A 17,795-nucleotide genomic window follows, 5' to 3' on the forward strand; every position below is an offset into this window, starting at 1 on the left:
TTACTGCACAAGAGTTTCACTGAGCTTCCAGATGTGCAGTCAGTACTTAAGGCTCTAAGATCAGACCTGTGTTTAGATCTATTGCTCCTCCTTGGAGTTAAATCTTGTTCTTTAGGTTTTGCATGGGCTCCGTTTGGAGCCTATGCATTAAGTAGACATTTGAATGGTCTTGGAAGGTTCCTTTTCTACGGGCTATTGCTTCTACGTGCAGAGTATCTGTGATTACTGCCTTGCAATGCGTCCCTCCTTATCTGGCTTTCCATGCTGAAAAGGCTGTTCTACGAACCAAGTTAGGTTTTCTTCCTAAGGTTGTGTCAATTCACAACATCAATCAATAGATTGTGGTTCCTTTCAACGTTATTTTGGATTTGGTTTGTTCCTTGTAGTCCTATCTTCAGGCCACGTAGGAATTTAGACAAACTTCTTTCTCTGTTTGTTCTCTTTCCCTCCCATTAAGATGGAAAACATAAATTATGCTTACATGATTTCATTTCCATCTGTGGGAAGAGAGTCCACTGCTCCCGCCCATTTCTCTGGGGGGTGGACCTAAATTTAATATTCTTCTGGCACCATTTATTCCTTGATATTCTCCTAATGTTCCTTGTTCCCTTGGCAGAATGACTGGGGGATGGGGAAGGTATTTAAGCCTTTGGCTGTGGTGTCTTTGCCTCCTCCTGGTGGCAAGGTTCTTAATTCCCACAATTAATGAATGACGCAGTGAACTTGACTCGCACAGATGGAAATAAAATTGTCAGGTAAGCATAATTTGGTTTTTTTTATAATTCCCCTCTGCCCTTTCCTCTCTCCTTGCGCTTTTTTTTTTTTTTTTTTTTTTTTAACTGTTTGCTCTCTGTCTGAATTAGAGGACCAGTAAACACAGTATATTTGCATAATCAACAAATGCAAGATAAGACAATACAATAGCATTTACTCTGAATTTAAAATGAGTAGTAGATTTTTTTTTCTAACATTTCAAAGTTATGTATATTTCCACTCCCCCTGTACCATGTGATAGCAATCAGCCAATCACAAATGCGTAAACGTATAGTCTGTGAATTCTTGCACATGCTCGGAAGAAACTGGTGACTTAAAAAGTGTAAATATAAGACTGTGCACATTTTTTTTTTTTTTTTTTTTTTTTTTTTTAAATGGAAGTAAATTGCAAAGTTTTACATGCTGTATCTGAATCATGAAAATTTAATTTGACCTGAGTGTCACTTAAAGACACATTTTGGGTTTCATGTCCCATTAAGATCACTACACCTGTAACTATGCTTGTGTATTTTATTATTATTATTTTTTATTTTTTCTGTTCCCCTTTTAGGCTACAGACTAAACCCTCAGACAGTGAATACTGTTTTGAAACGTTACAGCAAGAATGGCAGAATCTATTTTGATGATTATGTTGCATGCTGTGTGAAACTGCGAGCATTAACAGGTATTTTAAAACATTAATTGTGCAGTTCTGTTTTCAGCTTGCCATTTAAAGGGACAGTATACTATAAATTATTTTTCCCTTAATGTGTTTCCAAATACTTTTTTTTACCAGCTGCTGAGTATAAAATGTAGGAGATTTGCATTTTTAAAGTTTGTGTATATGAATTAGCTGGTTTTGTGATTTGAAGCCACAACCTAATAAAAGGGGTTGAGCTTGTAGGTATAATCAGATCTCATTACTGTTTCACATTGTGTACATATACTTGCTTATTTGTCTTATCTGTCCATAAACAAATCACCAGTACTTGGAGAGAACAATGGGAAATGTAATACACTCCAGCAGGTAAAGTGGATTATTGGGAACAAATTGAAGGGGAGACATTTTTTGAATAAACTGTCCCTTTTAAGTATAAATCAAAATTTACTCTGGTTCACAACGGTTTTAATAAAAATGTATATTTTAAGGTGTGTGTGTGTAGCAAGTTATTAGTGTTTGTGGTTTTTTTTTAAGTAATGGTATGTTCTATCTTAATGACACATTTTGGGGTTTAAAGTCCCTTTCAAGCCATGGTGATCACAAACCCAATTCAATTGACTAAACAAAATAACTTTTTAAAGCTTTCTGGAACTGACTGGCACCAGAAATGAGAACTAAATAAAAATGTCTTGATTTTATTCTAAACTAACCTATGTAGTAGAGGAAGATTATGTATGCACGTACACACAGTTTACTGTATTTACATGGTGTAAATCATAGATATCATAAACAAAAACCAGAATGCTCTGATATCCTCTAGGAGGCGCTAAGTACAATATACATTTACAATAAACTATTAGATCTTATCTATATTAAGGGGTATATCAGTGAAAAAGTAATATATACGATAAATGGTATAGACAAAATCGTAATAATACAGTGAATAGTTACAATGTCCCAAAAATCCCACAACGTGTGGAGTGAACCCCTAGACCAAGGAGTTACTTGTTATACTTAATGTCCAGGTTTCCAGCAGAAGAAAAGTCCCACAGATGAAGGTGAGGAGTAACAGCGGTTAATAGGCAGCTCTCTGCTTTCTTTTGGAACGAAGTTAATCTGTGAAGGAGATACAAATGGAAAGAGGCGCCAATGGTGCAGATCAATGATGCATCTAAAGGAGATCAGAGCAGGATGAATGCACAGGGTACATATATCACTTGTAGAAGAGGCAATCAATCATTCCCATAGAGACAGGCTGGATTTCTGCAGCAGTCTAGCTAGCTGATAGATACCTAGTAGGCAGCTTCAAAATGCAGGATACTGGCAAACGATAAAAACACACTAGCCAAATAAGTGTGTACACAGGAGACCAGGATAAGGGATTCGTGCCCTATAGGTAGCGTAGCTCCAAGAGATACTGAACACTGAGAGGTTATTTAAAAACAGTTTTATTAAAAACTTGTTTAAAAAACACAACTCTTATTCGTGCCAGTAAAAACTTGAGCAAATGGAGAAACAATGCAACGCGTTTCTCAGTAAGAACGGTTTCATCAGGCATGTTTAACACATTTTTCTGTCCTTAAATAGGACTACGCTACCAACCGGTCTATCACCCCCCTCGTGACACATTTATTAACCAATGGGAACCCTTCGTTTTGACACTCCCACCTTGCGGTGTTAAAGGTTGTTGATAACAACCAAATACCATATTGTCCCGAGTATAGGCCGCACTTTTTTCCCCTAATGCAAGTCTTTAAATTAGGGGTGCGGCCTATACTCGGGATGTTGCCCAAAACAGTATACAAATACCGGCATACTGTAAGTAGGTTAGGCGGAAGCACAGTGTTTGTTGCAGGGAGGGAAGCGGAAGCACAGTGTTTGTTGCAGGGAGGGTTTCCTGGAGACTCCACTGGCCGCCGCCGACATGCTAAGACACCGCCAACTTAAAGCTGCACTCAGGAGCAGCGAGTTTAACATGGAGAGCGCAGCCGGACAGAGACACAGAGCCAGCACACCACTGCTGCCCAGGATGTCAGGAGCACAGGATGGGAGTGGAAGGGTTTAAGATTGCGCGTTATCTGTGACACAGCGTCTGAGATAACAGGTGCCACCTTATGTGTGTGGTGAGGAGAGAGTTATAATTGATGAAGGGTGCTAAGAGGTACCGGTAGTTACAGTAATAGAGTAGTGGGCACTGTGTGAGGGAAGGAAGCTGAGTGGATTAAGAGGAGGCAGTCTGAGGGTTATGAGGGGGCTGTGTGTGTGAGGGGCAGGGTAAGGAGACTTATCTGTCAGGGAGTGAGGCTAAGAGTTAAAAAATGTAATTTCTTTAAAATGGTACCAAACTTTAAGGGTGCGGCTTATAATCAGGAGCGGCCTATACTCGGGACAATACGGGTATTTGGATATACATATAGTTGTTTATACTGCTCGAATAAGGTACTCGGTGTGCATAAAAAGGTAAAGCATGTTAACAGTATTTAGACAATAAGTCTATAGTTGTTTATAACAAAACATTAATGTAATCGGGTAGTACAAAAAGCTTTTCCCTAACTGGTAGATGCCATTATCAATCAAATTCGTCAAACAGCGTAACTACACGAATCCTTTGATTAAAATAAGATAACTAATAGGCCTTCTTATTTTAATCAAAGGATTCGTGTAGTTACGCTGGTTGACGAATTTGATTGATAATGGCATCTACCAGTTAGGGAAAAGCTTTTTTTACTACCCGATTACATTAATGTTTTGTTATAAACAACTATAGACTTATTGTCTAAATACTGTTAACATGCTTTACCTTTTTATGCACACAGAGTACCTTATTCGAGCAGTATAAACAACTATATGTATATCCAAATATTTGGTTGTTAATAACAACCTTTAACACAGCAAGGTGGGAGTGTCAAAACGAAGGGTTCCCATTGGTTAATAGATGTGTAACGAGGGGGGAGGGGGGGTGATAGACCGGTTGGTAGCGTAGTCCTATTTAAGGACAGAAAAATGTGTTAAACATGCCTGATGAAACAGTTCTTACTGAGAAACGCGTTGCATTGTTTCTCCATTTGCTCAAGTTTTTACTGGCACGAATACGAGTTGTGTTTTTTAAACAAGTTTTTAATAAAACTATCTGTTTTTAAATAACCTCTCAGTGTTCAGTATCTCTTGGAGCTACGCTACCTATAGGGCACGAATCCCTTATCCTGGTCTCCTGTGTACACACTCATTTGGCTAGTGTGTTTTTATCGTTTGCCAGTATCCTGCATTTTGAAGCTGCCTACTAGGTATCAGCTAGCTGGACTGCTGCAGAAATCCAGCCTGTCTCTATGGGCATGATTGATTGCCTCTTCTACAAGTGAGTACCTTTGCATTCATCCTGCTTTGATCTCCTTTAGATGCATCATTGATCTGCACCATTGGCGCCTCTTTCCATTTGTATCTCCTTCACAGGTTACTGTATTTACATAGCTTCTATTCTGTGCAAGCGTGTGCAGGGCATGATCTCTATTACTATAATGTTAATACAAATGTATTCATAACTAAATGACTAACCTGTTTCTTTGAAGGCAAATGTAGCAGTCAACTGCTTTTGATCCAGATTAATAACTTACTTTTTTTTTTTCTTACTTAGATGTTTTTAGAAGAAGAGATAGCATGCAGCAAGGAGTTGTGAGTTTTTTATATGATGATGTAAGTATATATCAAGTGTTACCCCCAAAAATAGAATGCAATACCATGTAGATTTGTTTTTAAAGTTTAGCTTTTCATTTCCTGTTTAATTATTGACAACATAAGTGTAACGTTTTAATGCCTATAAACAATGGGAGCTGCCATGTTGCTCTATTTGGTTACCTTCTCTTCTGTGGCCAATTAGACTTTTTAGAGTTTTAAATAGGTGACTAGAGTGCGCATCCAATGGCTGTGTGGAATTAGTGTTCTGCACTTCCATTTCTAACAGGAACTGAAAAGCTCACAAGTTCAGAATGGAATTACAGAAAAATGGGACAAAATAAATAATGAAAGTATATTGCAGAGTTAATCTTTTATTTATATATATAAAAAAATGTTTTATATTACCATCTCAAAGGGGTTTTTTTTTTTTTTTTTTTTTAAACTATATTGTTAGAATTACTCCTTAGTTTCTCTTGTAAGGTGTATCCAGTCCACGGATTCATCCATTACTTGTGGGATATTCTCCTTCCCAACAGGAAGCTGCAAGAGGACACCCACAGCAGAGCTGTCTATATAGCTCCTCCCCTAACTGCCACTACCAGTCATTCTCTTGCAGCTCTCGACAAGAAAGGAAGTATCAAGAGATATGTGGTGACTTAGTGTAGTTTATCTTCAATCAAAAGTTTATTTTTAAATGGTACCGGCGTTGTACTGTTTTTGCCTCAGGCAGAAATTAGAAGAAGAGTTCTGCCTGAGGTTTTTGATGATCTTAGCAGATTGTAACTAAGGTCCACTGCTGTTCTCACACATAACTGAAGAGTCGTTTTAAGGGCAGGTAGGAGCCACAGTAGAGCTGTGGCAGTTTGCTTGTGACTGTTTTTCTGATTAGTTTTTGAGCCTGAGGGGTTAATCATCTATTTGCAAGTGAGTGCAATGCTATTTTAGCCTATTATACACACTGTAAAAATTTCGTTGTTTACTGCTTTTTTTTCACTGTTTTGCAGTTTATGTGATTGTTGTTTTTTTTCTCTTAAAGGCACAGTACCGTTTTTTTTTATATTCTGCTTTTTCACATTTATTAAAGTGTTTTCCAGGTTGTCAAAACTTCTAAATTCCTGCCGTGTTCTTTATTCTACTTCTCGCCCTTCAGTGGCTCAGTGTATGGAAGTAATCGGCTTAAAGGACCAGTCAACACATTAGATTTGCATAATCAACAAATGCAAGATAACAAGACAATGCAATAGCACTTAGTCTGAACTTCAAATGAGTAGTAGATTTTTTTTTTTTTTATAACAAATTTCAAAGTTATGTCTATTTCCACTCCCCTTGTACCATGTTATAGCAATCAGCGAATCACAAATGCATATATGTATATTCTGTGAATTCTTGCACATGCTCAGTAGGATCTGGTGACTCAAAAATTGTAAATATAAAAGACTGTGCACATTTTTTTTTAATGGAAGTAAATTGGAAAGTTGTTTAAAATTACATGCTGTATCTGAATCATGAAAATGTAATTTAACCTGAGTGTCCCTTTAGTGGTAGCGGCAATGGACATAGTGCCGTTTGCCCGCCTACATCTCAGACCGCTGCAACTTTGCATGCTCAGTCAGTGGAATGGGGATTACACAGATTTGTCCCCTCTACTAAATCTGGATCAAGAGACCAGGGATTCTCTTCTCTGGTGGCTATCTCTGGTCCATCTGTCCAAGGGTATGACCTTTCGCAGGCCAGATTGGACAATAGTAACGTCAGATGACAGCCTTCTGGGGTGCAGTCTGGAACTCCCTGAAGGCTCAGGGCTCGTGGACTCAGGAGGAGGCACTCCTTCCGATAAACATTCTGGAACTAAGAGCGATATTCAATGCTCTTCAGGCTTGGCCTCAGCTTGCTGCGGTCAGGTTCTTCAGATTTCAGTCGGACAATATCACGACTGTATCCTACATCAACCATCAAGGCGGAACAAGGAGTTCCCTAGCAATGTTGGAGGTTTCAAAAATAATTCTATGGGCAGAGGTTCACTCTTGCCATCTATCAGCTATCCATATCCCAGGAATAGAGAACTGGGAGGCGGATTTTCTAAATCGGCAGACTTTTCATCCAGGGGAGTGGGAACTCCATCCGGAGGTATTTGCACAGTTGATTCAACTTTGGGGCAAACCAGAACTGGATCTCATGGCGTCTCGCCAGAACGCCAAGCTTCCTTGTTACGGATCCAGGTCCAGGGATCCCAAGGCAGCGCTGATAGATGCTCTAGCAGCACCTTGGTCCTTCAACCTGGCTTATGTGTTTCCTCTGCTCCCTCGTCTGATTGTCAAGATCAAGCAGGAGAGAGCTTCGGTGATTTTGATAGCACCTGCGTGGCCACGCAGGACTTGGTATGCAGATCTGGTTGTCATGTCATCCCTTCCACCATGGACTCTGCCGCTGAGGCAGGACCTTCTACTTCAGGGTCCTTTCAACCATCCAAATCTAATTTCTCTGCGTCTGACTGCTTGGAGATTGAACGCTTGATTTTATCAAAGCGTGATTTCTCTGAGTCAGTCATTGATACCTTAATTCAGGCTCGAAAGCCGGTCACCAGGAAAATCTATCATAAGATATGGTGTAGATATCTTCATTGGTGTGAATCCAAAGGTTACTCATGGAGTAAGGTCAGAATTCCTAGGATATTATCTTTTCTCCAAGAAGGATTGGAGAAGGGATTGTCAGCTAGTTCCTTAAAGGGACAGACTTCTGCTCTGTCTATTCTTTTGCACAAGCGTCTGGCTGATACTCCAGATGTGCAGGCATTTTGTCAGGCTTTAGTTAGGAGTAGAGAACTGGGAGGCGGAGTTTCTAAGTCGGCAGACTTTTCATCCGGGGGAGTGGGCGCTCCATCCGGAGGTATTTGCCCAGCTGATTAAACTATGGGGCAAACCAGAACTGGATCTGATGGCATCTTGTCAGAACGCCAAGCTTCCTTGTTACGGGTCCAGGTCAAGGGATCCCCAGGCAGCGCTGATAGATGCTCTATCAGTGCCCTGGTCCTTCAGCCTGGCTTATGTGTTCCCAACATTTCCTCTCCTCCCTCGTCTGATTGCCAAGATCAAGCAGGAGAGAGCTTCAGTGATTTTGATAGCACCTGAGTGGCCACACAAGACTTGGTATGCAGATCTGGTGGACATGTCATCCTCGCCACCATGGACTCTGCCGCTGAGGCAGGACCTTCTACTCCAAGGTCCATTCAAACATCCAAATTTAATTTCTCTGCGGCTGACTGCTTGGAGATTTAACGCTTGATTTTATCAAAACGTGGTTTCTCAGAGTCGGTTATTGATACCTTAATTCAGGCTTGAAAGCCTGTCACCAGGAAAATCTATCATAAGATATGGTGTAAATATCTTCATTGGTGTGAATCCAAGGGTTACTCATGGAGTAAAGTCAGGATTCCTAGGATATTATCCTTTCTCCAAGAAGGATTGGAGAAGGGATTGTCAGCTAGTTCCTTAAAGGGACAGATTTCTGCTCTGTCTATTTTGCACAAGCGTCTGGCTGATACTCCAGATGTGCAGGCATTTTGTCAGGCTTTAGTTAGAATCAAGCCTGTGTTTAAACCTGTTGCTCCGCCATGGAGTTTAAATTTAGTTAAGGTTCTGCAAGGGGTTCCGTTTGAACCTTTGCATTCCATAGATATTAAACTTTTATCTTGGAATGTTCTGTTTTTAGTAGCTATCTCCTCGGCTCGAAGAGTTTCGGAGTTATCTGCTTTACAATGTGATTCCCCTCATCTCATTTTCCATGCAGATAAGGTAGTGTTATGTACCAAACCTGGTTTTCTTCCTAAGGTGGTATCTAATAAAAATATCAATCAGTAAATTGTTGTTCCTTCACTATGTCCTAATCCTTCAAAGAAGGAACGTCTATTACACAATCTTGATGTGGTTTGTGCTTTAAAATTTTATTTACAAGCTACAAAGGATTTTCGTCAAACATCTGCTTTGTTTGTGATCTACTCTGGACAGAGGAGAGGCCAAAAGGCTTCGGCAACTTCTTTCTTTTTGGCTACGAAGTATAATCCGCTTAGCTTATGAGACTGCTGGCCAGCAGCCTCCTGAAAGAATTACAGCTCATTCCACTAGAGCGGTAGCTTCCACATGGGCTTTTAAGAATGAGGCTTCTGTTGAACAGATTTGTAAGGCGGCGACTTGGTCTTCGCTTCATACTTCTTCTAAATTCTACAAATTTGATACTTTTGCTTCTTCGGAGGCTATTTTTGGGAGAAAGGTCTTACAGGCAGTGGTGCCTTCCGTTTAAGCACCTGCCTTGTTCCTCCCTTCATCCGTGTCCTATAGCTTTGGTATTGGTATCCCACAAGTAATGGATGAATCCATGGACTGGATACACCTTACAAGAGAAAACAAAATTTATGCTTACCTGATAAATTTATTTCTCTTGTGGTGTATCCAGTCCACGGCCCGCCCTGTCATTTTAAGGCAGGTGTTTATTTTTAAACTACATTTACCACTGCACCCTATAGTTTCTCCTTTCTCTTGCTTGTCTTCGGTCGAATGACTGGGAGTGGGTTAGGGGAGGAGCTATATAGACAGCTCTGCTGTGGGTGTCCTCTTGCAGCTTCCTGTTGGGAAGGAGAATATCCCACAAGTAATGGATGAATCCGTGGACTGGATACACCACGAGAAATAAATTTATCAGGTAAGCATAAATTTTGTTTTGTATGTTTGTCATTAGTATCAAAGGTATTTCCTTCTTAAATGGAAAGAGTCCACAGCTGCATTTATTACTTTTGGGAAATTAGAACTTGGCTACCAGGAGGAGGCAAAGACACCCCAGCCAAAGGCTTAAATACTCCTCCCACTCCCCTCATCCCCCAGTCATTCTTTGCCTTTCGTCCCAGGAGGTTGACAGACGTTTCAGAATTAAAAAAAAAAAGTTTTGTCTCTTATGAAGGGTAGTGCTCATCAGCATAGGACAGGAGTTTTAAGTAGTCCTGTTAGTCTCTCAGTGAGGGCTTGGATGAAAAGTTAGTCTGGAGATGCAGGAAGTATCTTTCTGCAAAACCATCCCGACTCATTAACAGCTCCTCAAGCAATCAGTGTTGTCTAACTTCACTCCTCTGCCTGCTTTCTTCTCTCAAGTCCATGGCGGATGCGATACTACTATCAGTCACACTTGAAGGGCTGTGTTCCTGTTCCACGGCGTTGATTCCAGTAAGATTGTTTTATTTTACTTTTTTCAATGTACTGTAACGTGAATGTTTTCCTGTGAGGCTATACTCCTTGCGGGTTTAACTTATAACATAAGTCTCTGTTAGTATCTTGGAATCGAGGTTTAATACCTCCTGAGGGGGGGTTATTGGACAGGTGGGTTTATAATCATGTTTGTTGTGTGATTCAACCTGCTTATGTGTGAGGTTTAGGGCTCGTGGTTTGGAACTTTGAGGCCTTTGTAAGTGACGCGGCCTTTTGGCAGAGTGCGCTTTTTGGACTGTACGGTTCACCTTGTGTCCGGGCATGCATACGTTCTGTTCCCATTTCCGCATTCCGAACATGTGGCAACTGAGATATTCTAGTCCGCGGGGGTCTGGTCATAGGAGGTTGCGAGTGCCCCAGCCATTGGTGGTGTCCGGTGCAGTTTTTTTTTATTTTTTGTAGTCCATATTGCTATATCCTCTTTGCAGCTATGGGGGATTCTGATACTGAGACTGTGCTTATTTCAGATTCAGTTATGGAGGATTCTGATACTGACATGATTATAATATCTGATTCAGTTTCTGTGTCCATTGACAAATCCGGTTTCGCCTGGTTGACTTCTGTCAACCATTTTTGTTCCATATGAGAGCACCCGGTTCCTCGGGCTTGGGGAATCGGGGATCTGCTGAGCCATCCGTCTATAGGGGTCCTGTCTCCCAGGAAGCGAGTTCCCTACCGAATCTTCCTCCTACACATGCGGGTAACCCAGTTTATGGTTCCTTCACGCGGGGTGGCGTGTTTCACCCGGAGCTTTCAGATAATGTTGGCGATTTGCTCGTCTGCAGAGTCGAGACGTTTCTTTGAGAATGTGCTTGTGCCCTATTTCTGGTATTCTGCCTTGGGGTGGGCCTCCGCAGTATCCTGAGGGTTCTGTTCCAGAGTGTTGTGCCTTTTGGTACCGGATTGCACGCCTTTGCGTATTGCTCAGACATCTGAGTCGCTGGATGACCCTATCGTTCAGATACGGGAATTTTCAGTCTGATAGTTCGAATGTTACGACTCGTTAGACATGTGGGGATGAGCTAATCTCCTATTGTCCTTATTTTGAGTTCTTTCCCTGTTTTTGAGAGATGGGGCTCCGTTTGGGTGGTCCTACGGTTAGGCCTGTGTCCTTTTTTGGGCGTTAACCTTAGGGTTGCCTTGATTTTATTTGTATCGGATGGGACGTCCCCTTTTTTTTTTTTTTTATTTTTTTTTTTTTTCCTCCGGGAACTTTCTGGGATCAATACTCCATACTTCCTCGGAAGTTGTTTTGGACATGTTAGTCCTGTGTTAAAACTGCCTGTTTTTCTTTCTTCCCCTTTGAGGGAGGATTTATGCAGCCTGCAGGCTGGTCTTGTTGGGTTCGTTGGGTCTGGCGACTGTTCAGGCACATGGCGCTGTTCTGCTTGCTGGTTTGGTAGAAGGGCAGGGTGCTCGGTTATCGTTTATTACATGTTAACTAAGCATTCGAGAGGACCTGAAGGTCCGTGAGGAAGGTAGGATGTTCTGTCCCGTTAATCTTCGGTCATAGAGGACCGATCAGGGGAGTTTCCGCTGCGTCACTCTGACATCTGATCTCATAAGAACTTAGTTTCCTCCACCATGCGGTGGAGGGCGGGAGTGCTGAGCGGGTTCTGAGGGTATACTCTCCTTCTCGGGAGACCTTGGAGGCTTGTGTTCCCCTTTTTTAGGGGCCTGAGTGTAGGTCCGGCAGGTTAGGTTGCCTGGGACTGTTTTTGTGCAGTCCGTTTTCTTGTGGACTGCTGTTTATTCTTCCTTGCAAGCTCCTTTTGTGTCATCCTGTTGTGGACTCTGTGTTCTTGAACTTGAGGTTATTGCCTGGGTCTATTACACGCTTTCATGGAATACTTTGGTATTCTATGGGTGGGCCCTTCTTCAGTTGCGTCCATGCTTGCAGGATGTTGGGGAGATGGTTTTTCTATCTCAGTGTCCGGATTATCCCGGTTTTTGCTTCATATTGGCGTGGCCTTCTCTGTTTGGGTCCTTTTTAGGTCTCAGTGAGCTGGGCCCAGAAACCCTTGAGGTATTCTTTTCATATTCAGGGAACCTTTTTTGGTTTCCTCGAGTTTTCCTTTCCTTGTCCCCTTGGGGCTTTTGACTGTTTCACCTTCATCTGAGGGTTGATTGGTGGGGGGACCGTCTGTTGGGTGACGGTGTCTCTTGGAGGACTGTTGGCTAAGTCAAGTCCGTTCGCGGTCTCTTGTTTGGCTCTGGGCTAACTGCGAGTCAGTGTCAACTGGGCTTTTTCTTTCAAATTTTTCTTGGCTTCAACGAAGCGGGATTTTTTATTAGGTTGTGGTTCAGGCCTGGTGCCCTTAGTTTGGGCCGCCAGTTGTACCCTTCCGTCTTGGCATTCGGTGTCCTTTTTAGCTTGGGTATTGATTTCCCAAAAGTAATGAATGCAGCTGTGGACTCCTAAGAAGAAAAACAAATTATGCTTACCTGATAATTTCCTTTACTTCTGATGGAAAGAGTCCACAGCTCCCCACACATAATTTTATGTGGGGCGTCCTTATATTCTTCTGGCACCTTTTTCACCCTGATATTTCTTCTACTGACTGGCGGATGAGAGGAGTGGGGGGAGTATTTAAGCCTTTGGCTGGGGTGTCTTTGCCTACTCCTGGTGGCAAGGTTCTTATTTCCCAAAAGTAATGAATGCAGCTGTGCATTAGAAGAAAAGGAAATTATCAGGTAAGCATAATTTGTTTTTAGTGTTTACATCCCTTTTTTTTTTTTTTCTTGTCTCTCTTTATGGTGGGGGGTAATTAGATTTTTCCACACTTTAGGTGCTAATTTATTGTTTTTGTGTTAAGTTTTTGCAGTGCACAATGTCTGTTTAGAGCATTTGACTACAATCAAATCAAGAAGAATGGCATTGAAATATATTCGAAGTCTTCTATTAGGAAGGAACTAAGTGACCCTGCTGTGAATTATACAATTACTTGTTTTTGTTTGTTAAAGCATTAGTCTGTATATATATATATATATATATATATACTTTGACTTAAGTGCACAGGTTACACATTTACTGGTTCTTATGATTAAATATTTACCCTAATCCACCTTAAGGACATATCCATAAATAAAGCACATGTGCTCCATGACTTTCCCCCAGAGTACCATAAACATGTTTTATCATAATTAATTCAGGAGTGAAATAATCTCCATAGTCAACTTGAAGATGACAAGTCTGTCCTTTTTAACATTTCGTAATTTCTATGCAGGTGCCTAATTTTTCTATATCATTTTTATTGATCTTCTAATGTAGTACATATTGTGTTTGCAGTTGGAGCTTAACAATGTAAAATTATATTAATAACCTGCCAATGATCATATATGCTTATTTAGCTTTCATTAGCCATGAAAATGCAGAATGTAATTACTAGTCTTTTTTTATTAATGCAATATTTTTTTCCCCTCTGGATATGAATTTTGTGAAAATGTTATTTTTTGCCCTTGCATATGTGCCATATATAATTTTTTGTTTTTGTTTTTTGTTTTGTGTTTTTTCTTTTTTTCATACTGATTTATTTGGAACTTTTATGCACATAAATGAAGTTTTGGTAGTACTTTATTTTTGCAAATTTATAAATGTGAACCTGTTGCTATTTTATATACATTTAGATACCTGTATTGACCAATGCTTACAACTGCAGTGTGTAACAACAATTCTATTGTGAGAACATTAAAACATTTTTCTTTTAATTTTTATTATCATCTAGTTAAGCACTTGCATTTATATTAGCCAGTTTTGTCACTTTCATATTTTTCAGTGTGCTTATTTACTATATGTAGTAGACTTTTTTTTACATGAACATTTTGTGCTAAGTAATGTAACGTATAGCTTAAATTATTTAAACCATTGTTAATGACTCCTTTCTATAGCAAATAAAGATATAAATGCAACCATTGAAGAAACGATTCCACCATTAAAATGTGGGAAAGTTGTACTGGTGTTTTTTTTTTTTTTTTTTTTTTTTGGGGGGGGGGGGGGGGGGGGGTTTCATGTTAATTAAAAAATTAAAATGTAAGCCAGTTCCAACACCTTCGCTAGTGGTAAATTCTGAGAAAAACACTTGCCCAATGTACCAGAATTGTTTTAGCATATTTGCTATCGTTCCATTTAAACATAGACTTTTCCTTCTTAATACAGGGAGAGTCCACAGCTGCATTGATTACTTTTTGGGAATACAGAGCCTGGCCACCAGGAGGAGGCAAAGACACCCCAGCCAAAGGCTTAAATACCTCCCCCACTTCCCTCATCCCCCAGTCATTCTTTGCCTTTCGTAACAGGAGGTTGGCAGAGAAGTGTCAGAAGATTACAGAGTAGTTCCTTAGGAAGGGTATCTGCCCTTCGAGATGGGACTGGAGTTTTAAGTAGTTTTGTCAGCCTCTCAGTGAGAGCATTGATGAAAGTTAGTCTGGAGATGCAGGGAGAGTCTTTCTGCGAAACCATCCAGACTCATATTAACAGCTCCTTAAGCGTTGACAAGTTTTGCTGCCTGCTTTCTTCTCTCAAGTCTATGTCAGAAGCGCTGCTACAATCTGTGAAACTTGAAGGACCGTGTTGCTTTTCCACGGCATAGATTCCGGTAGATCGTTACATTTTTTACACACATGTTAACGATAGAAGACAGGGTCACAGTGGGACTTTGTCTTTATGGAATCAAGGGTTAATATCTCCTGAGGGGGATTATTGAACAGTGTGGTCTTTTAATCATATTTGTTATGTGATTTTTGACTGCTTATGTGTAGACATTTTGGGGCTCATGGGCTGATACTGAACGTATAGGTTATTTTTCGTTTTGAAAGCTGGCGCGCTTTTCCCTAGCAGGGGCAGTCCTGCATGATGTGACTGGGAGTGGTCGCGTTTTTTTGTATTTCCGATTCCTGACAGAGTATCTGCGGAGAGGAGCCGATTTTATCTACCTCTCTCTGGGTCATAGGAGGTGGTGAGTACCCAGCCATTAGGGGTATAAGGTGCCAGTTGTGTTTTTCAATAATTTAATTTAGACGTGTTATAGAGGATTCTGATGTTTTAGAGGGGGATCCCTCTGATACAGAATTTGGTACCTGCGTATATTGTGAGGAGGCCTGGGTAATCCAGCCCTCTTTTCCTGTATGCCGCTATAGGGTCTTCTCATCAACCAATGTTGAGATGTTAGAGACCACTGAGCCATCCGCCTCTGAGGATTCTTTGTCCCGTGAGGTGTGTTCCCTAGAATCTTCTGTTCCTACACATGCAGTTTTCCTGCATACCGCTGCTCCTTTGCCGGAAGGAGACTTTTTTTCTTTCCCCACCAGAGGTTACTGCGTGGTTCCGCATGGCCATCTCTATGGCTTTAGCAGCTTTGCCTCTTCCAGCTACGTGCAAGAGAAGGGTTAATTCATGCACTCTTGCCTAAGGACCGTTTTGTTTGAGGACGATTGTATCTGATCAGTTTTCTGGGGAAGCGGTGCTCTCTGAGGCTTCAGAGGTAGAACCTCCAGGATCGGAGTCTCCTGATTTGATTCCTCCGAACGAGGAGGATTGAGATTTAGAATGGCACGCCTGCTTTACTTCTGAGAGGTTTTGGCGATGTTAGAGGTTCCCAGTACTGATCAGTCAGTTGAATCTCAGTCCTCTGAATTAATCTGATAGCAGATTTGACTAGACAAGTGGAGAGGGATGGATCGTCTATGTAAATTATATATTTTTTTCTTTTTGTATTAGAATCCCAGTTCCGAGCTCTGAGGAGTTTGTGTTGTATGACAGGCTGGACCTGTTCTATTTTTTTTTTTTTTTTTTTTTTTTTTTATATACACTCCTTTGGCTGTCTCTTTTGTGCGCTTGCCTATTTTATTTTCTGTTCTGTTTAGGATAGTTTTTGGTTTTAGAGCTCGGTTGTTGTAGAAAACTCTTAAGGAAGATGTTTCGCCACTGGGATTTTGGTACTAGTGATTTTGATTGTCGCGATTGTTGGAGACTTCCAGTGGAAGTATCTAGATCTCTGTTCAGGTTGATGATTCCCTCAATATTTTCGAGACAATAGTTAAGCCTCAAAGCTTATTTTCCTTATTTTTGATTATTCTCAGTTTTCCTAGCACTGCTGGAACTTAAGAATTTTCCGTTTCACCCTTGAGTTTTATGACAGATATGTCATATCCTAGATGACAGGCATTACCTGTCTGGGTACTAGTTAATCCTGTTCTTTCCTTCTACACGAGAGGAGTTATTCTCGCTTTTCCAGTCCAGACAGAGCAGGCCCATTTATCCTAGATGACAGGCTGGACCTGGTTTAGGTTCTACCTTGGATTAGCGTCTGATACTGGATCATATGTATCCAGAGGTCCTAGAGGCCGGCGCTAGGCTTTACTTTCAGCCTTGCTGGGCAGTTTTTCCTCTCCTTAATTTTGTCATTCGGCAGAGGGGGAACAGCTGACTTTTGGAGTCATTTTTCCGGTACCTTTTCGCAGGGTGAGAAGATTTTCACACACTGTTGGTGCTTGGCCCAATAAAGGGTTTTCTCGTCCTACTTGGGTTCGATGTCCCTTAAGCAGAGCATATTAGATTCCCTTTTGAGGGAGAATATATGGTGTTCTCTACCTTTTTGTTCAGGAAGGATATCTTTCCTGTCTCATCCTTTTAAGCAAATCTAGGACTTGGGGACCGTATCTTTCAGTGTACCTCATTGCTGATCCTAGGTTTTTTCTTGGGATCTGGGATTTATTGTGCAGTATCCTACTTCCAGAGTTTACAGTAGTTTCCGAGTCTTGTTGATTCTGTTTTTCTAACCATCGTCTGCTAGGTGATTTTAGGGGATTTTTCTGGTCTTTTCAATCCTCAGAGTTGGATTTAGATCTGAGTTTCTCGTGAAGGTTCCAAATGGATCCTTGGATGCTGTTTAATCTTTCAGGAAGACTTTTCCTTAAGACCTTTCAAAGTTAGAGTTCTTCATCGGTTTATGCCCTGCAGTTTTCCTTCAGGCCTTCATTGGTGCTGTGGGAGGGTGATGTGTTTAGCCCAGACAGACGTCGGCATGGCATTGTTGTTGAATCTGTCTTAACAGACTTTCTTGGACTTCCGGTTGGGGGCATTGATCTCCAATGTTCCGTCCAGATCTCCCTGTCCTAAGGAATTTTTCTTTTTGCAGGTGTGTTCTGAAAGGTGTTGGTCCTTTCCTTCAGTAGCTGGTCTCATCTATCCTAGGGTGGTGGACCCCCCATGTTTTTTTCAGGAGGAGCTAGTTCATCCTGACTCTTTGATTGCCAGGGGTTTTCCTTTGATCTACTCCAGGTTGTCCGTGAAAAGGCTTTTCCTAGCTAGTTCATGAAGGGGTGGCCAGCTGTAATAACCTGATGGTTTGCTTAGCTGCCTATAAGGCGGAAGGTTTCAGGTTGCAATCAGCTGTAGTTCCTTGCCCTACCATGTGGGCTTGCAAGCAAATTTTTAGATACTTTGTTGTTCTCCTGTC

General features: G+C 41.1%; 1 protein-coding gene across 1 annotated transcript in view; it reads left to right on the top strand.

Moving 5' to 3' along the window:
• Positions 1 to 14,289, top strand: part of GCA (grancalcin) — an 82,374-nt gene extending 68,085 nt beyond the window's left edge. The window contains exons 6-8 of the mRNA XM_053698380.1: positions 1,325 to 1,438; positions 5,046 to 5,104; positions 13,155 to 14,289. Of these exons, the coding sequence (XP_053554355.1) occupies positions 1,325 to 1,438; positions 5,046 to 5,104; positions 13,155 to 13,181 (200 nt within the window). The 3' untranslated portion in view covers positions 13,182 to 14,289. The remainder of the gene's footprint in view (positions 1 to 1,324; positions 1,439 to 5,045; positions 5,105 to 13,154) is intronic.
• The last annotated feature ends 3,506 nt before the right edge of the window (positions 14,290 to 17,795 follow it).

Source organism: Bombina bombina, chromosome 1, assembly GCF_027579735.1.
Source record: "Bombina bombina isolate aBomBom1 chromosome 1, aBomBom1.pri, whole genome shotgun sequence".
Taxonomy (NCBI): domain Eukaryota; kingdom Metazoa; phylum Chordata; class Amphibia; order Anura; family Bombinatoridae; genus Bombina; species Bombina bombina.